The 24062-nt window shown below is 51.2% G+C and overlaps 1 protein-coding gene across 2 annotated transcripts; it reads right to left on the bottom strand.

Moving 5' to 3' along the window:
• Positions 1 to 3158: 3158 nt before the first annotated feature.
• SASH3 (SAM and SH3 domain containing 3) lies at positions 3159 to 18338 on the bottom strand. 2 transcript variants are annotated; one of them, XM_002763250.6, is made up of 8 exons: positions 18150 to 18338; positions 10506 to 10601; positions 9999 to 10145; positions 7253 to 7394; positions 5881 to 6029; positions 5521 to 5730; positions 5218 to 5368; positions 3159 to 4714 (listed from the first exon to the last, which is right to left on the bottom strand). In XM_002763250.6, exons 1-8 carry the CDS (start codon positions 18204 to 18206, stop codon positions 4524 to 4526), a joined length of 1143 nt encoding a protein of 380 aa, XP_002763296.1. In that variant the 5' UTR covers positions 18207 to 18338; the 3' UTR covers positions 3159 to 4523. The 2 variants fall into 2 exon arrangements, with proteins under 2 accessions (XP_002763296.1, XP_008988118.1); XM_008989870.5 differs by having other exon boundaries at positions 5521 to 6029.
• Positions 18339 to 24062: the final 5724 nt, after the last annotated feature.

The raw sequence follows: 24062 nt of genomic DNA, 5'->3' as shown, positions 1-24062 counted from the left end.
TGTATGTAATTGACCTCATGTCATATAACTAGTAAGTGGTATAGCAAGAGTTTGAAAACACTTTAGTTGAACTCCAAGGCCTTTTGCTCTTGGTCACTCCATTGTACTCACTGGGGGTCAAAGGTCAGATGGGCCTTGAAAGGAGTGAAATGGAGGTAGCAGCATGGAACAAATCAAGGCAGCCAGACACACTATCACTCCTTGAGCATGTATTTTATGCTGGACACTGTGCAAAGTACTTTACACTAGTACATTAAAACTTCATAACAGCCCCATGGGGCTAATGCTAGTATTCCTATGTTATTGTTGTGGGAATGGAGGCTCAAGGAGGTTAAGTGGCTTGTCTAAGGTGACCCAGCTAGGAAGTGACACAGCCAAGACTTGAACTCAGGTAGTCCTGAAGCTCCTAAATGCTAGGCCTTACCTATCCAAGAGAAGCTGCTGTTTGCTCTCCCCAGGCCCTGGAGAGGCCCATGGGCAGAGGAAGAGCCTACCTCATCAGCCTTTTAGACCAGCCTGTCCCCCACCTTCCAAGGGGAGTGAGCTAGAGGCTACAGCTCCCTGGGCCACTGACCTCCCAGGCTGGGGTGGGTGTATGTGGTCTCCAGCTGTGTATAGTTCACCTCTTGTACCCTAGACCTTGGTTGCTGGGTTCAGGTCACCACTTGACGTCTTCTAGAAGTGCATGGGGCAGGACAAGAGGTGCCAGCAGCCCTGCCTGGAGGAGAAGCTTTGGGCCCTGTGGCCCTGTTCAGCACTGCCTTTCTTGCCCCTCAGGCCCTGGCCTGTTCTACATTCCCTTGATGCCCCGCCTCACCTGCCCCTCCCAAACTCCTGTGATCCTTGGGGTCCTTGCACAGCTACTTACCTCAAGCCTGTAATCATCCCATACACCAAACTGCGCCTGATATCTGAGACACACTCCCACCCCCGAGCTGCCTCTGCCCAGGGAAAGGGAGGATTTCCAAACATCATGTTCCTGGGCATTCCTCTCTTTCTGGTATTTTCCTTTCCCCAGCTCAGAGCAATAGCGATGACATAGGGGTTTTAAAAGGTTTAGAAATCTCCTCTGATAGGCACACCCTGATATGTATGGATTTTGAGCTCCTTGGGCATTATTCACCTCTCATCTTTCCAGAACTGGTGTCAAAAGGCAGCAGGATAATGATTTTGCTGCTGCTGTCCCATATTGGAGGCCAGAGGCATGGTCTCTATTTATTTGTTAATTTAGTTTTATTTTTAAAAAATTGAAATGCAGTTTCCTTTTTTTATAGACATAAAAAGAAAAATAATACTTTTGAAATACAAATAAACTAAGAATGTAGAAAGTAAGCATTTTTTTCCTTCACTCCCCTAGTCCCACCCCACGGCCCTCACAAGGTCACCAGTAGTAGTCATTTGGTACAGATCTTCATAGTCTTTATTCTATGTATGCGTTCTCCTCTTCTGAAATAAAAATGGAATCATCCTATTACTGATGTTTTAGGATTTGCTTTTCCCCTTGCTATAATGCAGATTTGTTTTACAACTAAAATGTTTATACACTATTTGCGTAATTTTCAAATTTAAAATTAAAGAAGGCTGGGTGCAGTGGCTCACACCTGTAATCTCACCACTTTGGAAGGCTGAGGTAGCAGGATCTCTTGAGCCTAGGAGTTTGAGACCAGCCTGGGCAACAATATAATGACACCCCGTCTCTACAAAAACTAAACAAAAATTAGCTGGATGTGGTGGCACATGCCTGTAGTCCCAGATAACTCAGGAAGCTGAGGTGGGAGAATCGCTTGAACCCAGGAGTTCGAGGCTGCAGTGAGCCATGATCATGCCACTGTACTCCAGCCTGGGCAACAGAGCAAGACTCTGTCTCTAGAAAAATAAATACATAACATCAAAGAGTAAAAAAGCACAAAGATTTTCCTCATGTCATTAAATATGTTTTCTACAACATCATGTGTCATGGCTGCGTGGTGTATGAACAAGCCATAAAGCATTTAATTCCCCATTTGCATTGCTTTCAACCTTTTACTACTACAGACAGAGCTGTTGTGAATATCTTTGTCCATAAGTCTTTGTGCACTTATGTGGCTGTTTCTGCGCTTATGTGGCTGATTAAATTCTAGAAGGGAAATGGCTGGGTCAGAGTGTCAGCTTGCCCTCCAAAGTGCCCAGGACCTTTGAATGCTTGTTGGATGAGGCCTTTGGAGAAGCAGCATAGCATAGGAGTTCAGAATATGGGCTCTGAAGTCGGGCAGACTCCTGCTCTGTTACTTTCTAGTCAACTTCTTCAACTTTCCCAACCCTCAGTCTCCTCCTCTGTAAACTGGGATGATGAGGGCACCTGCCTCAGGGGGACACTGTGAAGATGACATGAGATGCTATATGTAAAGTGCCCAGTGCCTGGCACAAGTGGATGTGCTCCCTAAATGACTGCAATTATTCAGTACCCACTGGGGCTTTGAGGCTGTTAGGGCTCTTGTATCTTTGGTGAGGATCATGCTTGCAGTTTCCTGGCATCCCCAGTCACTAAGGGCGGTGGGATGAATGCAGCTGAGAACAAGCCCTGGAAATCGAGTGGCCTTGTCCTCACTCTGGCGGCAGCTGTCCCTCCAGTAACTCCCTTCCCCAATGCCCAATGCAGTTAATTCTGGCAGAAACAGAAAGGAAGCTGGGGGTCTTTGTCTCCATCCCACCTCCCGAGAGATGGTACTGCTTTAGTGGGCACAGGGTGGGGTCAGGAAGAGGTGCCCTCAGAGGAAAGACCCCGCTGACCCCAGATCTCCCCCTCTTAGACCCTGGACAGCTCCCCAGTGTGGGTACTTCTTCACAGGGTGAAGGTTTTCAAGGATCCTGTTAAAATGAACAGTTATTGGATGAGGGAAGTAGCCATTCCTCCCTATGCCTCTTGGACCCCAGCAAAGCCTGTGCCATGGGAGCCTGAGACTTGTTCTGAGGAGGGCTAGTTGGAGGGAAGGGCAGAACCAGCTAGGGCTTCAGACTGGCGCTTTAGGTCAGCAGAGTCAAGAGCAGTGAACATTTAAGGGAAGGGAAGGATGGCCCTGAAAGGACAATGAGGGACGATGTGCTGAGACCAGCTTTGAAGACCAGTCTGCTCCTCCCCACAATCCTCTCCCCATAGAAAAGATAACTGGAGACAGTAGTTTAGTTCTACCCATGTTTATTGCTACCAGCTGGTCTCCCTCCACCCTCATATTTACACCCAACCCCTTCCCCAAAGCTAGCTTTTGTCAAAGTTCCTGGTAGGAGGTCAAGAAATGTGTCCACTTAGCCAGCAGTTCTAGATGTAGTGGACACTGTTTGTCCCCAGGCTGGCTGGGCACCCGGGAAGGGCTACTCTGGGGATTCAGGGCACAGACTTGGTACTGGGGTCAAGGGGGGCCCCCACTCACAGATACTCTCCTTTCCTTCTGGGGCTCAGTGTACACCAAAACCTTCAGAAAGCAAAGTTGGAGTGGTGGACCCCCAATGTTAAGTTTAGTGCTCTCTTTGCTCGTGAGGACCCACACAAGTGGCCAACTCTGGACCCAGATCCGCAGCTGGCTTCTGCGAGGCAATTCTGTCCTTGGAAGCCAGGCCTGACCATCTGCAATTAGCCTTGTGAGAAGCCTCATTTGAAGGGACCAGGGATGGAAGGGGAGGGTGCATATCGTAGGAGGTTTGGGCATTGTTTTAAGCTGGGGGAAGTTGCAGCTGTCCTGAGTTACACGGGAAGGAATAAAGTGGGTGAGCACAAGGAGCCACTTCACTTGACAGACCGAGTCCCCTCTGGTCCCCTCGATAAACCCCACTGGTGTCCCGGGCCACAAGTGACAGGAGAATAGACGTTTAACGTCACAGAATGTCAGAGCTGGCAAGGCCTTCAGTGATCACCCATTTTAACCCCAACCAATCCTAAGCCTAGAAAGAGGAAGCCACTTGGTTCAAGCCTCATAGGATTTGGTGGTCAAACCTCTAAGAAAGCCAAGGAGAAGGAAAGTGGGTATGGTACCAATGGATTTCTTCAGCCCTTACTTAGGGAAACTGGATTTACCCATGGTCAGTTTGGGTTCTTTTAAATGGCCAGCTTCCCTTTGGTTTTGAGACTGACCTGAAACATTGACTTGGCCCCCTTTTCAGGAGCAGTGCAACAGGGGTAGGTGGTGTGGGGGCAGGAGGATTTGGGGGCCTTGGTGGTGAGGGACATGGGCAGGGTCTCCCAGTGCCCCGCTTGCTGTGGCCATGGCCATGGGGGGGAGCAGTTGGTGCCAGGAGGGGCTGCGCTGTCAGTCGCTGGTGGAGGGTGGGGCTCAGGCAGGTGGGATGTGCCCTTGGGTGACTCCTCAGCCACTCTAGCTGAGCCTAGAACCTGTAGGGCCCTGGCCTGGCCTCTGCAGCCCTAAGTGTCCCTGGGGAAGCAGGGCCAGGCTCAGTGCCAGTACTCTGGGCCTGGGCCACCATGGGCAGCTGGGCCCACTCCTGCAGCCTTTGCAGCTGGAGCCCAGCCTTGGCCTATTGCTAACACCACCTCAAGGTGCCCCGGCCAGGGAGAGGCCCTGCAGCTGCTCCTCAGTGCCCGCCAGCTCTGCCTCATCACGTCCACTCTCTGAGCCCTCATAGCAGCCGGAGTCGCGAGGGATGTCCACCTTGGGGTCGGACGCTGTGTGTGCCACTGGCTCCTGGCTGCTCTCGGCGCCTTCTTCTGCCTCCTCGCTGCCGGCTGCCAGGAACGAGAGAGGAAGACAGAGTAAGGGGGTGGGGGTAAGGACCTTGGGAAGTGCATTACGGGCAGTCTCTCCCTGTGGGCACCTGCCGCCAACCTGCCTCTCTCCTCACCACTTCCAGCTTAGAAGTCGGTGGGAGCTGTTTCCAGGCCAGCTCTGCAGCCCAGGAGCTCACACTTCTTTAGCACTACTAAGCTGGAGCCAGGCAGTGGGCCTGAATCCTGGCTCTGTAATTTATCTGCTTTGAGGCCTCAAGTAAGGCTTTGCCTTCTTTGGCCTTAGGGTCCCCTTTGACTCAAAGGGGGTTGGGCTCAATCATCCCTACAACTCCTTTCTCCCACACACCTTCCCTGAAATTCTAATTCAACTGGAAAGTCCTTCTCACTGCAGAGAGGTCCTAGGGCAGAGTGTGGACCCGGGGTGGGGCCAGGGCAAGCCTCCCCTCCCTGGAATACTGGCAGGCACACCCCCTTGCCAGGCTGTTCCTAAAGCCACTCACTGTCATAGTCCAGCAGCAGCTCAGCGGCCGTGAGCAGCTTGGCCCGATGCTGCGGGTCCATGATGTTGAGCTCATTGAGATGTGTTTCTCGCAGCTCTTTGAAGTCCTCCAGTGTCTGGTAGCCATTGAGCAGGAGGGTGGATGTGTGCTCCTGTGGGCAGAGGCAGGCCACCGGCATAGCTGCTTACCAGCCGCCCTTGCCAAGGCCCTCCCCAACTACGCATAGTTGTCATTTCCTGGTCCCCATCCCTGGGGCAATTATGCCTCCCTGATACTAGGTACTAGTGAGGTCCAAGCTCAAACCTCCAGGCCGATGCGCTCCAGCAGCTCATGCAGGGTCTTAGGCTTGGGTCTCTTGCCCTTGCTCTGTCGGCGGCTGGGGCGGGCAGGCTCTACGGCCTCCTCAGGCAGCACATCCACATAGATGAATTTGAAAGAGCCCAGCTTGCCATTGAGTAGGCCCTGCCACGTGCCCACAGGTGGCTTTTCAATGATCTGGATCACATCTCCTTTCTGTGGGGGGGAGAGGAGAGGAGAAGGGAGCAGGGGACAGAGGAGGTGGGGGTCTTGGCCTCTACTGAAACTGTCATAGCCTGGATCAGTACAGCTTCCTTTTTGGGTGCAGCCTGCCAGGCTCCAGAGAAGCCCAGATGCTGACCTTACCTGCAGTTTCAGTGAGTCGTGGTCATAGGGGCTGGGAGTGAAGTCGGTGTGGACTCGTGCCCGGCCACAGAAGGGCCCTGTGTACCGGGGAGCAGGTGGTTCCTCCCCGAAGCTGCCAGAGCCTGGGCTGGGGCTGCAGAGCTCACTGCCTGCAGGAGATGGGGCAGGGAAGAGGCTCACCTTTGTCCCAGGACAGCTGAGACAGTGCCTAGCAAGTGCCTTCCAGGGGGGTCTGCCTAGAAATCCCAAGGGCATACACTGGGAAGGCAGCTGGGCTCTGGCAAGCCTTACACTGCAGACGGGATTCTGAGCCACCCCCTTGGCTACCCTGCAGGAGCACAGCTTCGCCTCTGGGGCCTCGGTCATGAAAAGAGTTGACAACGGGAGGAGAAACGGCTCACTGACCAAAGAATGGGCAAATTAGGAGGGCCTCCAGAGACCAGCTGGGCCAACGCCCCAATGAACAGATGAGAAAATCTGAGGTCACACAGACCAAGTGAACTGCCCAAGGCCTCTTCTTTTATGATCGGCTGCGCTGACTCAGTCCATTAGACTCCCTGTTCCCTGACTCCCGCTCCAATGCTCCCTCCGCACAGAAAGCTACCTGCTGCATTAATATTTGACTTTCCCTGCTTAATAACTCAATGTTTAGTTATAATGTCACATAGAAACTCAGCTGGGCTCCTTCTCCTTGAGAAGAGCAGAGTAGTGGGCATTGTGAATGACTTTCAGTGGGGGGCAGGGAAGTGTTTTTGGAGCCAGAGAAAGAGCAGGAAACTTGGAATGGGCCTGAGTGGGGCTACGGGACCCAAAGCCCCTTCCTGGAGGAGTTCCCTGCTGGCACCTCTTGTTCTGCCCCATGGACTTCTAGAAAATGCCAAGTGATGCCCTGAGCCCAGCAACCATGGTTTAGGGTCAAGAGGCTGCCTCTTCACAGCTGGAGACCTCATACGCCACCCCAGCTTGGGGCATCAGAGGCCAAGGGAGCCATAACCTCTACCCGCCTTGGAAGGGTGGGGACAGGCTGGTCCAAGAGGGTGACTGAGACTTCTTCTGCCTGTGGGCCTCTCCAGGGCCTGGGGACAGCAAGTGGAAGTTCCTCTATGGTACATCTGAGTTCAAGACTGGGTCACCTTGGGCAGGTCACTTAACCTTCCTAAGACTCTTTCCAACTCAGTAAAGCAGGGATAATAGTACTGGCCCCATGAAGTTGTTGAGAAGATTTAATGTGAAGAGGGCTGGGAATGTTCCCAGCAGGCAAACAGTAAGCATTCATTTATCTTACCCCACTCCCAGATAGTCCGCCGCCAGCACGGCTGTAACCCAGTCCTTTCCTCTAGATTCAGCAGGTGTCCCCGCATCCCTTATTCACCTGTTGATGCTTGGCGGCTGAGCGCCGGAAGTTCACGCTCCTCTTCCTCAGAAAAGGCCAGCGCCATCTTCTCAGGGCCGGGGCTGTCCAGGCTGCAGTCTGGAGATGTCGGGGAGGCAGAGCCCTCCTCCGGAGTGTCTCCCTGCAGGGAGGGAAGGAGGGAAACCGTAAGAGCCTTGCTGGGGTGTGCATGAAGCCAAGGAAATGGGCCTGGGCTTGGTGAAGACCTGGGGGCTGCCTCAAACCCCAGCTCTGCCACTTACAGGCTAAATGGCACTCCCTGAACCCTAGTTTCGCCTTTTGTAAAAATGAGAGTGACAGTCCTTGCCCCGCTTACCTCAACATAATGAGTTCAACCAGGGTGTCATGTAGGTGTGCTTTTGTCAGCCTCAAGTGCCGATGTGCATACAGAAAAGACCACGGTGGCACAACCTGGACTAGCCATTGCTACCACACAGTTGGGTAGACAGTGGCGCTGGGGAGGAAACTACTTTTGCCTGTGATTCTGTGTGCCAGGCTTGCCTGCCATTTCACGGAGTCCTCACAGTGACACCTGACGGTAGGTGGTATTGTTGGCCTGAGTTTTCAAATGAAGAGTAAGGCCCAAGGGTTACTTAGTCCTCATTCGTAAACTCAGGCCAAAGGAACTCAGGTTCAAGACCCAAGGGAACCCACAACCAAGACAGCCAGACTCCAGAGCTGCCCCCACCTCACCACACCTCAGCGAGGTGATAACTGTTTTTGTTTGTTTTTGAGATGGAGTCTTGCTCTGTCGCCCAGGTTGTAGTGCAGTGGTGAGATCTCAGCTCACTGCAGTCTCTGCCTTTAGGGTTCCAGTGATTCTCCTGCCTCAGGCTCCCAGGTAGCTGGGATTACAGGTGCATGCCACCATGCCTGGCTAATTTTTGTATTGTTAGTAGAGACAGGGTTTCACCATGCTAGTCAAGCTGGTCTCAAACTCCTGATCTCAGGTGATCCGCCTGCCTCGGCCTCGGAAAGTGCTGGGATTACAGGCATGAGCCACTGTGCCTGGCGAGGTGATAACTGTTTAACAGCTGGCCCCCCGATGAGTTGCCAATTCCTGTGTTGTAAATACTCCCCACCATGGCCAATGTCAAGCTACCATTTTGACGTCATTGGATGTGTTGTCTGAAATGAGGGCGAAGCTATTTCCACCATGAAGATGCTATGGATGCAAGTAACCTCAACAACACTGATAAGAATAAAAGGTAGTGCAAGAATTAGGAAGTGATGAGTTTTGAAGATTTACTGTTATTTTTGTTCTTTTTTACAAAATTTTATTTTTATTTATTTATTTACTTATTTAGAGTCAGGGTCTCGCTATGTTGCCCAGGCTGCACTCTTACTGGGCTCAAGCAATCATCTTGCCTCATCCTCCCAAGTAGCTGGGATATAGGTGTATACCGCCACACCCAGTGTACATTTTAAAAAAATATTATTTACCAAATTGTAAGTTCTATAATTTGATTTTTAATAATAGTTGTGTTTAACAACTGGCTTGCAAAATTCCTGACAGTTTGGCCGATTGCTCTCATGAGCTGGTATAAGTCAGTATGTGCCAACTCCAGCACACCACTGCCTTTTAGAGCCGTGATACCCCGGACTCGCTGTGTGATTTAAGCTACTTGGGCCATGCCTGCCCCACAGCTGTCTGTGCCACCTTTCCTCCCGGGGCTGAAGACAGTCTTCTCTGTTTTCTTTTTCTCTCTCTCTCTCTTTTTTTGAGATGGAGTTTTGCTCTTGTCACCCAGGCTGCAGTGCAATGGCATGATCTTGGCTCACTGCAACATCTGCCTCCCAGGTTCAAGTGATTCTCCTGCGTCGGCCTCCTGAGTAGCTGGGATTATAGGCACCGGCCACCATGCCTGGCTAATTTTTTTGTATTTTTAGTAGAGACAGGGTTTCACCATGATGGCCAGGCTTATCTTGAACTCCTGGCCTCAGGTGATCCACCCACCTTGGCCTCTCAAAGTGCTGGGATTACAGGTGTGAGCCACCATCCCCAACCTGTTTTCTCTTATAGGGATCCTATGAGAGAAAATAGGCCTCCCCAATCTCAGGGGCTAGTTCCAAAGCAAAGTTTTGAGGGATGGATTTCCTCAGGCCATCTCATCATTCTTCTAGCTGTCTCTGTCCCAGGCCTGTCTCCTCAAGAAGCATCTGTTGCCCAGACTTTCTTTCTTCCTCTTTTTTTTTTTTTTTTTTTTTTTTCAGACAGTTTTGCTCTGTTGCCCAGGCTGGAATGCAGTGGTGCAATCTCAGCTCACTGCAACCTCTGCCTCCCAGATTCTCCTGCCTCAGTCTCCCGAGTAGCTGGAATTACAGGCATGTGCCAACACACCTGGCTAATCTTTGTAATTTTACTAGAGACGGTGTTTTGCCATGTTGGCTAGGCTAGTCTCAAACTCCTGACCTCAAATGATCAGCCCCAGCCTCCCAAAGTGCTGGGTTTACAGGCATGAACCACCATGCCCAGCCCTGTTGCCCAGACTTGAATCCCTTCTGAAACTCCACCCTTTCTCCAGCCAGCCTCCTCCCAGCCCAAGACTGTTCCTGGCTGCCTGTCTGAGGCTGCAAGTGAGTTTTCCTTCCCATGTGACTTTCCTTCTTGCATCAAATAGGACCTCCGGGTCTGAGTAGTGGCTATTGAGGTAGTTATGCTCACATTCTGCCAGAGCTGTCCCCGGCCCCCAGACACCCCCTTCCCTGCATCCCCAGGCCTTACCATCTCTTCTGACAGGGCCTTCACCATCATCTTGCCCGTCTTCCTGTTCATGGTTCGGGAAATCACTGCCCTCCACTTCTTCCCCAGCTTTTTGCCACTCTTCCCAGCATCCTCTGGGGTGGGGACACCTGAGTCATCTTCTGGAATCTGTGACAATAAAAGAGGCGATCCAGAGACCCTAGTGGTCCTGCCTGTGTCCGGAACTTGAGGCACAAGAGGCCTTTTGGTCACAGCAGAAACTGGAGGGGGTGGAGTTGAGAGGCCCCCATCACTTCCCCTCTTAGCTCCAGCCATGTCCTTAGCCCTATAAATTTATAAATAGTTTGGTATTTAATTTGTAATTGAAAGGAATGCAGGGGAGTTGTTAGTGTGGGGAGAGGTGGGCCCTCTGTGTTAATGGGGGCTGTGCCCCAACAATTCTATCTCCTCTTCACCCTCCTCCCTCCCACCCCCACTCCCCTGCCCAGGGCCTGCAGCCGGATCCCCCAAGAACACCGTGAAACTCACATTATCATCTAGATTAAACTCCTTCTCGCTCACCACGGGGGAGCTGGGTTTGGATTTGGCAAAATCCTTGAAGCTGCTGGAGCGCTGAAGGGAGAGCTGGAAAAAGCATGGGTGTTGCAATCAGTGAGCTAAATGGCTGTCCAAGGGCCTACATACACACTCGCGTCCCCTGCCACCCCGCCATGCAACAGCCACAGCCCAAGGCTGGCAGAGCCACATTACCCTGAGAGCCCAGGGAAATGGTCCTCGATATTCTTGGAGCTACCTGGCTTCATCCCATTCTTCACCCCAGCCCTGGCCACAGATCAAGCTCCTGACCTCAAGAGCTTCACAGCTCAATCGGGCCTCAGACTAAGCCTGAAATTCCACCAGTTCCTCAAGTTTGATCTCCAGAATCCTGAAGTGAAAGACTACAAGAATCAGAGTAAACGTGTATCTACCACTAGAGACACTTCAGTATGCAGGAGCAGATCGCCGGGTGTGTAACTGAGCAAATCTCTCCCAAAACCCGTGGCTCTGGCCTCCACGTCCTGGGTGTGCTCGGAGCCAGGCCCCCAGCCACAGTGATAGGAACACACACACTGGGGTCTCCAGCCTGATGAATTTGTGTCCCACGAAGAGCAAGACAATCCGACTAGAAGCCAGCAAGACCTGGCATGACACTTTCTGGAAAACCACAGTAGAGGCTTGCTCACAGAAGAGGCCCGCAGATTTAGGACACACGTGACTGGGGCTAATTTGGTGGAAGAAAGACCATTTTCTCTTTTTTTCCCAGCTTTTAATCTTAGCCACTGATGTGGTGAGCTGGCAACCATGATATTTGCCGGTGTTTGGACTTTCAGGCATGACCTATTGTTTGTGGTTTGTGTTGATGAGGCGATTTTTCAGGATATGAGGTTTTTTTTTTTTGAGACGGAGTCTCACACTGTCACTAGGGTTGGAGTGAAATGGTGCAATCTCGGCTCACTGCAACCTCTGCCTTCCAGGTTCTAGGGATTCTCCTGCCTCAGCCTCCTGAGTAGCTGGGATTACAGGCATGAGCCACCGCACCTGGCTAATTTTTTTTCTTTTAGTAGAGACAGGGTTTCACCATGTTGCCCAGGCTGGCCTCCAACTTGTGACTTCAGGGGATCCACCCACCTTGGCCTCCCGAAGTGCTGGGATTACAGGCGTGAGCCACCATGCCTGGCTGAGCTTTCTTAAATGTATATGCACGCACATAGCAAGATAGCAGCCAGAAACCAGGGCAAGGCAGGTAACAGGGGTGGGCGCTCGATACAAGAGGTTGAGGCTGAGCTTGTATCAAGATAAACAGTCGAGACCAGAAGATACACACAGGAACCAGGGTTCACAGATGGCCAGACAGATAAAATAGGATAGACTGCAGACATCCGAGATAAGGGCTTGAGGAACTGAAGCCCCAAACCCACACAACACTGAAGGTTTCACATCCTCTTTCCTAATAAAGGGATTGTGTGTCCAGTGACAAACTCCCAGGGCAAGGGCAATATCATCTGCCCCCCACTAACACACATATAATTGGGCCAAATTTCTGGGGACTGCAGTGTAGCAGTTTAGCATTCTTGGTGGGTCTTGACCAAAGCCAAGTCAGCAATCGGGGGTCAGGGGTCACACATTCCTAAAAGTGACAGCGAGGTAGTTGATGAGAAACTAGGTCACTGGTCAGGCCAAGCAGATGCTAGCACGATCAGGCCCTCATGGGTGGGGTGCCGGCAACCTCAGTCAGAAAGCCTCCTCTGTATTGCCTTGGCCAGCTGAAAAGGGGGTGATAAGTGGGTGTGGGGAGCAAGCATGACCACAGGGTGACCACTCTGGTTCCTCTGCATCTTCTCCATCTTCCTTTCTTGGTTGTCTCCTCCCACTGTTCTTTTTTCTGTTTCTCCCTTTCTTTCCTTTTCTCTCTACCTTCCATTTATTTTCTCCTCTTATACGGCCGGGACGCAGCTGCCTGGGTAACTTCCTCCTCTTACTGCATGGAAAAGAGGGAATAGAGAGAGAGTGAGCATTGGCTGGCCTGGGCCCAAGGAAGGCAGGCTGGGCTGCTATTTATAGGCCGATGGGGCCTATTGTGGCCTTCTCTCCACCAACCCTCAGCCCGATCTGCAGACCAGGAGGCTAAGAGTCGCCCCTGAAACCCTAGGGACTGGTGAGGCTGGAAAGCAAGCAGGAGGGCAGACGTGGGGCCGGAAGTCGGCTTTGTTGGGGAAGAGTAAACTCACCGCCTGCCTGCCCTCTAATTGCAGCTCTTTCCCAAGGCCTTTTCCTGTCATTAATCTGCAGTCTCGGGGCTGGGAGGAGAGGCCTTTGGCTCCCAGGCCTTGTGCGAGGGTCCCTCTGTCCCAGTTTTAGTCCAAAGCAGGAGGAGATAAGCACAAAGGACTACAGAGATGGTGCTAGGGCTTGGGTCCAGTTGGCTGCTCTCAGCCCAGGGAGATGGAAAGGACAAACACAGTGTTCTTTGGGTGATCGAGTTTCAGGACCCTCTAGGGTGGCATTTTGCCAAGCCTACCTCTAACCTCAGGGACAACCCCAAATATCTTGATTGCCTTTCAGGGACAGATGACCCCACTCAGGGTTGAGTTGAAATCCTTGAGCCCGGCTGGGTTTTCTTCTGGCTTCCCTTTGGAGCAAGGACTTCCTGGGAGTCATGCCTGACGGGAGAGGTGGTACCATACACTGTTGGCCCCCTTTTCACTTCATGGCTCAGGAGAGTGTGGGCCTCTTGGAAAGAGCTACATTTCAAATGTACATCACATTTGAAATTCATATTGAAATATATTATTGAGTATATCTTAATATTTCAATATTGTATGTTATATTTGAAATATATATTGAAAAGATATTGTTGAGTAAATTTCAATATGTATTTCAAATGTCATATACAATACATTTGAAATGTAAGGCCACCAAAGAGTATATATATACACCATATGGTTCCCCCTATATAGTTATAGTTCAAAGCCTGGCAGAGCTCACCTATGCTGTTAGCAGTCAGGACGGTGGTCACCGTGGGAGAAAGGGGGTGTGTAGTGACTGGCAGGGGCATGAGGCAAGCTTTCTCAGCACTCTCACATTGCTGAATTCAACTCTGGGATGTGTGACCTCCAGCGAGTTATTGAACCTCTCTGAAGCTCACTTCACATCAGGGCAAGGGTTCCCATCTTGGTTCTGCCACTAACTGCGTAAAGCTGGGTATGTTTCTTAACTTCTCCAGGCTTCTGTTTCCTTAAAGTTTAGTTAAAGACAAAAGTACCGACCTCATCTGGCTGTTGTGAGGATGAAATGAGCTAGTACGCATATAAGTGCTTGGATCGTTGTCTGACACAGCAGTCCCTCGAGGAATGTCGGTTTATATTTGCTTTTTCCTACGACCCACCTCCAGCCTCTTACCCTGGGCATCTCCCCACTGGAATACTCTGCCCTTCTCTCTGTCAGCCGTAGCTTCTCCCCCTTCCAATTTAAGTGGAAAAATCACAAATGCCCATCATCTGTATAATGGGTAAAATAATTGTGGCAGAGTTACACAAAAGAATAGCACCCAGGAATGAGAAAGTACAACTGTTCCCAACAATATGAATGAGTGTCACAAATATACGGTTGAGTAAAGGGGCTGGCCACCAAAGAGGATATATACAGGATATGGTTCCCCCTGTAAGTTCAAAGCCTGGCAGAGCTCACCTATGCTGTTGGCAGTCAGGACAGTGATTGCCCTGGGTGAAAGGGGGCATGTAGTAACTGGAAGGTACATGACGGAAGCTTCTAGACTTCTGAGAGTGTTCTGTTTCTTGATCTAGGTGCTGTCTACATGGGGTGTTCACATTATTGAAACTCATTGGGTGGTGCAATCATGATTTATCCACTTCTCTGTATGGATACTACACTTCTATAGAAAGATTTTCAAATTCCAGCTTAAAAGGCAGCATCCATACAGAAACCATGCCTCAGAAGTACACACCACCCCAGCCAGCATTCTTTTCTCTTGCTTCCTGAGCAAATTTGGCTTTTCCCCCAGGGGTCTCCTGAGCCACCCCCTCTGCTCCTTCAGGGTACCGGGCATATACTGAGCTCTCGGTCCTGCCTCTGTGTGTGTGTGATTCCAACAATGAGGGGCTAAACACCTCCCGCATGCCCGACATCCTGCCAAGTGCTTCATGTGTGCCAGCACACTCCAGCTTCATCGCAACCTCGCATCGTATTCACACCTCGATGCGGACACCAAGATGCAGAATGAAGTGCCCTAGGCAGGTAGACGCAGCTGGTCTGGAGAAGAGCAAGCAACCAAACCTGTAGCTCATGCTGTTGCTCCGCCTCAACAGTGTAGAAGTTAGCAGTGGATTGACTGCAGCGCTGACTGCATGCAGGTGGTTTTTGAACAGAGCTCCCAGGAAAACAGGTGGGAGTGCAGAGAGGGAAGGGCTCAGGTGGGACTTTGTGGAGGAGGCGCATTTTGAGTTGGGCCATGCAGGGGAGGCAGGATTTCTCCAGGTGGAGCTCCGAAGGGTTTGAACAGGAATGAAAGTTGGAGACATTGAGAGCATGGTGATGGGATGGTGGGTGGTGGAGTAGAAAAGGCTATGGAAGGCTCTTGCCAACCAGGCCAAGGACATGTATCCTGTGGGCAGTGAGGAGCCACTGAAAATACAAAGTGCATGCTGATGGGGTGTGGGGGTTATGCTAGAGGTGTGCAGTAGGAAGGGAGCAATGGAGAAAGAGGGAATGTGGTGGAGTAGGAGCATCCTTAGGGGAAGCAAGTCCAGGAAAATCCCCTCTCCACTTCCTACACCTCAACACTGGCCTTTGGATGAAATCAGATCAAAGAGCATGCAGAGCAAGAACTTGAAGGAAGTGAAAGTCTCCGAAGTGCAGCTAAGGGGTCTGCCTTCCAACTCTGGGCCTCTCAGATCCTTCGTGATCCATGGGAGATGCCACGTCCTGGCCCTACCATTCTAGAGGGCCCTCCCCCTCCTCTGCTTTGGTGGCTGGAAGGTCACTCATTCCACAGCTATCTGGGTCTGCCCAACGGAGCTCTTCCACTGATGGGTTGAGTCTTTTACGCTCATCAGACTCTTCTAGCTCCTTTGAGATAAACAGGAGGTCAAGAGAGTGGAGAGACAGAAGGGATAAAGACTCTGGAGTCAGACAAATCTGGGCTTGGATCCCTGCTCGGCAGCTTCCTAGCTGTGTGACCTTCAGCAAGTTGCTTCACCTCTGTGAGTCTCAGGTGTCAAATAGGGATAATGACAATATCTGCCCCTACCTCACCAGGTTGTCATGGGGAGTGAACAAGCTAAGAGATGCACAGCACTGTGCTTGGCATCCCATGAGCCCTCACTCAGTGGTGGCTATTAGTGCTATTAGGTCTTGTGTTCTCCACACCAGCACTGGGGCTATGGCTCGTTCTTCTTCGAAATATCTCCCTATCCCCACCCATGCCTACAGGAGGCACCCCCTCATGCGCACATGTATACATGCGACAGGGTACTCTCACATTTATTTTGGATGAGCTCTACAACCTCTTGAGGGGACAGATGAGGAGTTATCCTCCTTTTCAGAGACAAGGAAACTGAGGCCCAAAGGAAGTCAATGAGCTGTCTAAGGTCCTACAGCTAAAACATGGTAGGATTCCAGCTCAGCTTTCTTGCCCCCTGCCTGGCACATTCTCCATTGGCAGGCCCAGGAGGAGAAGAAAGGGCAGGAGAGAAAGGCCTCTCTTGCCTTTGTGCCTTCCTCTCCACCATGTTATCTCAGTCTTTGAGAGGAAGGGACTAGCAGTGATAAAGCCAGCCTGCTGCCTCTGGGCCTGGGGAAGATTCTCTGTGCCTTCTGGAAGCTTGGCTTTTCAGATGGCATTTCCACAGTCTGGGGCTAGCAGAATGTGTGGAGGCAAGCTCATCCCAGCTCTGGAGGCTGGCATCAGCTCTGCCAGGGGTTGGGGTGGGGTTTGCCCAGACTGCCCTCCCTAAAGGACATGGGCCTCAGAGAGCCACTTATCTTGCTTCTCCTAGGAGAGGCCTGGGGAAATGCCAGAGGCTCACCTGCTTGTTGAACACAGAATTTGGGTAATTGAAGCTGGGAAAGAAAAAGGGGACTTCTGGCTTCTGTGTGCCCCTGGGCACGTCCTGCTGATGTGGCACAGGATCCCAGTGTCAAAGTGTCAGCTCTTTTTCACATTATCCTCCAGCTCAGCGCCCCTGTGGTTTGGGGCCTAGGGGTGTCTATAGAGCAGTCTCTGTTTCTCATCCCCACCAGCCAGAGAGCAAGGGGAAGTGGCCCTGCTAGCCTAAAAGTGGCAGCCAATGGCAGGCCTGCTGGGCCCAGAGCCACGCAGGGTTTGGATGAGGATGACATAGTCTGTATGAAGATTCATGAACCTCCCCCCTCCCCCACCCACCACCACTGCAACCTTAGAGAAGCAGCTGGGGTGGGGAGAATACAGCCGGAAGTGGCAGCCACCCCAGGACCTGAGAGCTGGGGCAGGATGCACACCCCAGTGCCCCGAGTCTCAGTTTTTCAGCTGCCTTGGCCTCCATCTCTGAACTGCTCCCCTGACAAGGCACTTCGCCATAGGTCACCTGGGCTGAGCTCCAGGGAAAGCTGGGGTGGATAGCCTGGGCTTCTTGGACCTAGCTCAGGTGTGCTTTGGGACCATCCTAGCATCCCACTGGATGTGCAGGATATGCTTGATGATTGCCTGGGAGAATCCTTCAATCAAATTAAAGAATTAAGTCTAGAAATCCTCAAACCCAACCAAAGAAATCTGGAAATCCTTAAATCCAACCACAAAATCCTAAATCTGGCAGAGCTTCCGGGAATCTTCCAGTCCAGCCTCTGCCCCAGGACAATGAACACCTCAGCCATCTATGGCAGCTGCTTTTCCTCCCAGCCTTTAAAATCCCCGCTCCTCAGCCTTCACTCCTACTCACCACTTCAGCTTCATTTCTCATTCCCCACCCAGGAAGAATCTGCATGCCCCCTGCATTCCACTGTACTTCCGGACTCCTTTTTCCCCAAGCCTGGAATGGCCTCAGGCCCCATCTCCAGGTTGGCTCCATCTCGGGTGGGGCTGGGGAGCTACCACAGAACTGAGCCAAGTGAGCAGGGTCTGAGCCATGGCCAAAGTGGAGATGGGGGGTTGGGGGTGGTCCTATGAGCATCATGGCTCCAAGCTGGGCAGCCCAGCGGGGCCCTTAGAGTGAGATGTCTCCTGAGAGGCCATGGCTGGGGCAGAAGTGGCGGCAGGACCAGCGTAGAGGTGAGAGAATTAAGTACAGGCTTACAGTTCAGCTTGGGCATTGTATTTTGTCATTCTCAAATTCTAGTCTAAGATTCTGACCCCTAATTTTAGATCTTTTTTCCCAACCTTGTAGGGTTGAATTGCATGACTCTAGACTTCTAAGGATTTCTTCTGTAACTCTGTTGCTTCAGAATTTTAAATGTTTCTTCTGCATTTCTGTTACTCTTGTAACCTTTGGGTCCCTGTCCCGTTGCCCTCTAGGTGAGTGGCTCTCACCTACAGACTCAAATATGGCCTTTGGCTCTTCCCACTTCCAAGAGTCTTGGAGGGGATGGGTCAAAAGAGCAGAGGAGGAAAGGAAGATGTGAGTTCCCAAAGATGCTCCTCACCTTTTTCTTCTGAGTGGACTCCTTCTCACTGGCATTGGACGGCTTGCGGCGCAGCATGATCCTCCACCCTGGGAGACTCCGTCTCTGCTCTCCTAGGTGTCAAGATGCAGAGGACTCTTGCTCAGCCTTGCCAGTACTGCCCGGGGGCACGGCATGAACCGAAGCTTCAGCTGCCACTCTGACTGCTGCAGTGGCAGCTTGGGGGTGCGGGCCATGGACACCCGGCGGGAGCAGCATACAGGAAGCCCTGCCACGTGACCTGCTCTTACAGCAATCGCAGTCCCTGCCGGCCCCTAGGGAGGAAGGAAGTCCAAGCTTCAGTCTCCAGAGATTCTAATGCAGATGGCTCTTGGGTTGAACAGTCAGAGAAAGTCCCTACTTTGTTGTCTCATGTCAATCATCATCAGTCCTTCTGCTCCATCTTCCCAGAGGTGGACAATCAAACTCAACATTATATGGCCTACCCAAGCCCTTTACCTCAGTGACCAGAATCCAGAAACCAGAAATTGGACCATCTGTCTGCCAGATGGATCAATGCTCCTGGTCAACTTGCATCTTCAAGGTTATCATTGCTGTCACTACCATTACCATCACCCCTGTGACCATCACCACTGTGACCATTACTCTTCTCAATAGCCATCACTGTACAGCCATCAGTCCTGCAGCCATCCCCACTGCCATCAGCACACTTGCAGCTGTTGTCCTCACCTCTACAGTTAACATCCCTCAGCCATGTATTCAGCTGGCTGAATACAGTATCTTTAAGATTTTCTCATGCTATGAAATATTCAATGACATGATTTATAACGGCTGCTGAACATCTCATTGTGTGGATGTGCCATGCTTATTTCACCAAGCCCCTGCTGGTGAACTTGGGTTGGCTTAAATTATTCATTGAACATACTTATGGTAAATATTCACATCCATAGTTTTGTCTTTTTTCTTTTTTTTGTTTTTGTTTTTTTGAGACAGAGTTCAAGTGATTCTCCTGCCTCAGCCTCCTGAGTAGCTAGGAATACAGGCATGCGCCCAGCTAATTTCTGTATTTTTTTTTTTAGTAGAGATGGGGTTTCACCATGTTGACCAGGATGGTCTCAATCTCTTGACCTCGTGATCTACCCACCACGGCCTCCCAAAGTGCTGGGATTACAGGCATGAGCCACCACGCCCAGCCCACATCCATAGTTTTTTTCTTTAGGAGAAATATCCAGAAGAGGAATTGCTGGGGTCAAAGGTATGCACCTTTTTAAGGCTTTCAATTCTGTGGTACTTGTGAAATCATTTACTGGTCCACCCTTGTTCCCAAGATGTTCTCGTGACTTCCTCCCTGATTCTGCTTTATGCCCTCTGACCATCCAACCTTCAGGGTGAGCTCAGGGAAGACAAGCTCTTTCTTCCCTAAGCTGAAACCATACATTCTTTTACCTACTCGGCCTACCAGGCGGACTCATGAAGAGATTCCATACCCCAGATCTCCTCCCCACTGGCCCGTGTTTTCCACCCTGAAAGTCCTTCCCAGGCTGCCCAGGGGCACGAGTGAGCATGGTAACTGGTTAAGGCTTTTCGGCATGTGCAGTAGCCTGGCAGCCATGTAGGGGATCCATCAGGCCTTTCGGGCTCTGCGTGACCAGGGGCAGAAGGGCAGCCCCAGAGTGTTCTGGGACCGGGGATGCCGCTGTAGTGGCACCTGGAGCCGGAGCTGTGAGGGAGGAAGCAGCTCGCAGAATCTTCCGGGTCTGCGCAGCGGCTGTGTCCCTGGCCGCCTGGCAGGATGTGCCCGCTTCCTGTTTGCTCAGCCCAGGCAGCGACTGAAGATCACACACTAACCACAGAACCTTCAAAGGCCACCAGCAAACCAGGGCGCAGGACTGGCAAGGCTTGGGAAAAGGTAGCGAGGGGGCGGTGAGGGTACCTCTGTGAGAAATATAGAGAGGTGATCAGCTCCCAGAACAGAAGGGAGCAAGTGTTTTCAATGGCTTCCTTCTTTCTCCTTTTCATATCTGTCTCCTCTGATCAGCAACACCTCCTTCCCACCACCTGGGGTGGAGCCAGTGGAGGCAGGGTGTCCAGGACCCCCATCGGGACTTGCCTTCCCCTCGTTTTTCTCTTCCAGCAGATCCCCTTGGCTCAATCCCAACAGGCCAGGTCCTTGCTGGCTAATGACTCTTAAACATGTGTTTAATAGACGTTCCCTTCTGGGTAACATACTTGCATTTTACAGGTTATGTTGTTCCAGGTACACAGAGCCCTCAGCTAAGGAAGTGATATGAGTCAGTAGTTCAGTGAACAAGGTCATCTTACACTTGATAATGGGCCAACAGGCAGGACCTAGGAATTTGCTGTAAGCACAGCCTTTTGCTGAGCCCCATGAGGAGGTACAAAATAAATAGCCATCAGGGTCCCTTGTGCCTGGGAGCTGACATCCTAGGTGGGGTGGCAAGCTTACATTTGCCCAGCACTTGTTCTTTGCCAAGCACTTGATGGATGATTAATCCCACCACAAACCCCGGAGGCAAGTAGTTTAACTTAAAGATGTACACAGAAGTATAGATTTGGGGCAGAAGAACCTTGATTTAGCACCAACACTGCAGGATTGCAGGGTGTGTGTGTGTGTGTGCGTGCGCGTGCACTTTGGGGTTCCACTGATAAAATCAATCTGAACCCTCACAAGGTGGATGGAGGACTACCAAAGACACAAAGGTCATTGTGGGCCACATTGAGATAAGACAGCTCCCACACCAGCATGCCCCAAGAAATTCTTATTTAGTAGATGATCGTGAGTGGGATATTTAGGACAGGTGGGATCCAGACCATGTACAAAAGCATCTCTCACTCTCTGAATGGATGTATTTCTGATTTGAGATAGTAAGAGTTTGGATAGTGAGAGATACCTATATATCTGGAAAAACCTCCCCAAAGTTGAATTGATTAATTAATTAATTCAAAACAGGGTCTCCCTCTGTTGCCCAGGCTGGAGTGGAGTGGCATTGTCACAGCTTGGTGTAGTCTCGAACTCCTGGGGCTCAGGATCTTCCCACCTCAGCCACCCAGGCTGATCTTGAACTCCTGGCCTCAAGTGATCCTCCTGCCTCTACCTCTCAAAGTGCTGCAATTACAGGTGTGAACCACTGCACCCGGCCCCAAAGCTTCTTCTTTCCACTCCCCTCCGACCCTCGCATCTAGCTGAAAATTATTATACTTCATGGCAGGCAGTTGGCTCTACAACATGACAAGTCAGGCACTGTTGTTATCCCCATTTTCCAGGGAGGAAGCTGAGGCCCAGAGGAGTTAAATGAATTGCCCACACAGCTAGTAAGCAGTGGAGCCAAGCCTTAAATCCAGTTCTGGTCTTGGCCGGGGCCCACACTATTAACCACTCTGCTAAAGTGCCTCTGATGTGGAGTTCCTGAAAGGGGAGGTGACAGAATTATGGAGCCCTCGGCTTGCAGCCTTCTCTTGGCATCTGACGCTGGTTTGGGTGCCACACTAGGTGCCACAGAGACACCTTGAAGCAGGCCCAGAGGAGAGTGAACAAGATGGGGAGGGCGTCTGGAAGTCGCATCACATGTGCAGAGCTGCAATAGCTAGGGCTGATTAAGTGGGGGTGAAGTATGGGGAAGTCCATGTCAAAATGTGAAGTACTAAACTCCTGTCACATTTTGCCTGGATGATTGAGGTGGGGAAGCAAGTGGCCATGAATGATGGGGAACAGATACATGGAAGGTTTTGATTCATTCCAAGGAAGAAATTTTGGCTGTTCAGATGATACTAGTTCAGCTCTGGTAAGTAGTTCAGCTCCCCATCTCCTGACATATCCAAGCAGGCTGGGCACGCCTGTAATCTCAGCACTTTGGGAAGCCCAGGTGAGTGAATCACCTGAGGTCAGGAATTCGAGACCATCCTGGCCAACATGGTGAAACCCTGTCTCTACTAAAAATACAAAAATTAACCAGCATGGTGGCGCATGCCTGTAATCCCAGCTACTTGGGAGGCTGAAGCAGGAGAATCACTTGAACCTTGGAGTCGGAGATTGCAGTGAGCTGAGATCACACCACTGCACTCCAGCCTGGACAAGAGTGAAACTCCATCAAGAAAGAAAGAGAAAGAAAGAAAGGAAGGAAGGAAGGAAGGAAGGAAGGAAGGAAGGAAGGAAGAAAGAAAGAAAGAAAGAAAGGAAGGAAGGAAGGAAGGAAGGAAGGAAGGAAGGAAGGAAGGAAGGGAGAGAGAGAAAGAAAGAGGGAGGGATAGAGAGAGAGAGAGAAAGAAAAGAAAAGAAAGAAAGGAAGAAAGAAAGAAAGAAAGAAAGAGAAAAGAAATATCCAAGCAGAGACCACATAATTCCTTGAAAATACCTGCACATTTCTAAGGTGAAGCCCACTTTAGTAGCTCAGCGCATTAGCAAATTTCATGGTGGTCATTTTAGACACGGAGGGCAGAAAGAGCAAAATTGTGGGAGGGAGAAGACAGGCAGAGGAAAGCAAGGAGACAAGGACAGGAGACTTGCACCCATTCCTCATGCCCACGTACAGCACACAAGCACACACAGAGTGGGCAGCTAGTGGCAGGGGCTGATGGGAGGGGAGGGAGAGACAGTGATCTTTGGAACTCTGAACTTGTGATAAGGTCTTGGTTTAAAAACAAGACAAAACAAAACACCTGCTGTCACCTCTGTCAATTTCCATCAGAAGAGGAGGCTGGACTTTGGTGCTCAGATTAAAACACACTCATGACTCACTGGTGGGTAGGGTGGTGCTTTCTATGGGAGACAAGCAGGGGCTGGGCTACTCTGCATGAATCTCTGCCCCAAGGTTACAAGGACAAACATCTCTGATCAGTGGGCCCCTGCCCCATGGGGACTATTATCCAGGGCTCCAGAGAAGAGAAGGAGCAGAATACCTCTCAGAAATGGAGTCAGGTTGTCCTGACTGGATTCAGACTGTTGTATGGTCACCTACTGGCTGCATAACCTTGGGCAAGTGATGTCACCTGCAGTGTGCCTTAGCGAAGACAGTTACAGTGATAATGTGGGCCTTTCTTGTGGGGGTGTGTGACTAGGGTTACTACTCAGGTGGCATGCACATAGTGAGTGCTCTCAGCCCAGTGGAAAGTGCTGGGTACTTGGTGAGTGATTCCACATCAGTTCACTTCAGGCTCTACCTGGAGTTTCTCCCCTCTCCAAATCCATGAAGACCTTGGTGACCATTTGGAGCTGCCATCTTTCCCTTTGGTGTCCCCTTGGCATCTGCTTTTTCTTCTTTTTTTTTTTGAGGCAGTCTTGTTCTGTCCCCTAGGCTGGAGTGCAGTGGCGCGATCTCGGCTCACTGCAACCTCTGCCTCCTGGGTTCAAGCGATTCTCCTGTCTCAGCCTTCCAAGTAGCTGGGATTATAGGCGCCTGCCACCACACCTGACTAATTTTTGTATTTTCAGTAGATACACGGTTTTCACCATGTTGCTCGGGCTGGTCTTGAACCCCTGACCTCAGGTGATCCACCCACTTTGGCCTCCTAAGGTGCCGAGATTATAGGCATGAGCCAACGTGCCTGCCCTGGCACCTGCTTCTATGTCTCTCATGGTCCCCATCCGAATCTGCTACATGACCCTTTGGCCCATATCCTAGATGTCTCCACCTTGTCAAGGGCACATCCCTCAGCCCAAGTTGTTCTAGAACACAGGAGGTGTGACAAGCAAGAGGGCCTGAAGCGGCCTGGGACCCACTGGGAGAGAAACCAGCTTTTCAGCTTCGTGGCCTTGCCACGGACCACTGGGGCTTTCTCAACCACCCATCCTACCCGACTTAAGCTGCTTGCTCAGTTCCTGTTTCACGAAGAAACAAGGAAGTGAAGAGATGGGCTGGCCTCTGGGCAAAGGCTAGCTGGGTGGGGGTTTGGGGAGCACCTCCCCCTCCTGGCTGT

The sequence above is a fragment of the Callithrix jacchus genome, chromosome X (assembly GCF_049354715.1).
Source record: "Callithrix jacchus isolate 240 chromosome X, calJac240_pri, whole genome shotgun sequence".
In the NCBI taxonomy this organism is placed as follows: Eukaryota; Metazoa; Chordata; class Mammalia; order Primates; family Cebidae; genus Callithrix; species Callithrix jacchus.
This window is presented reverse-complemented; position numbering and strand designations above follow the sequence as displayed.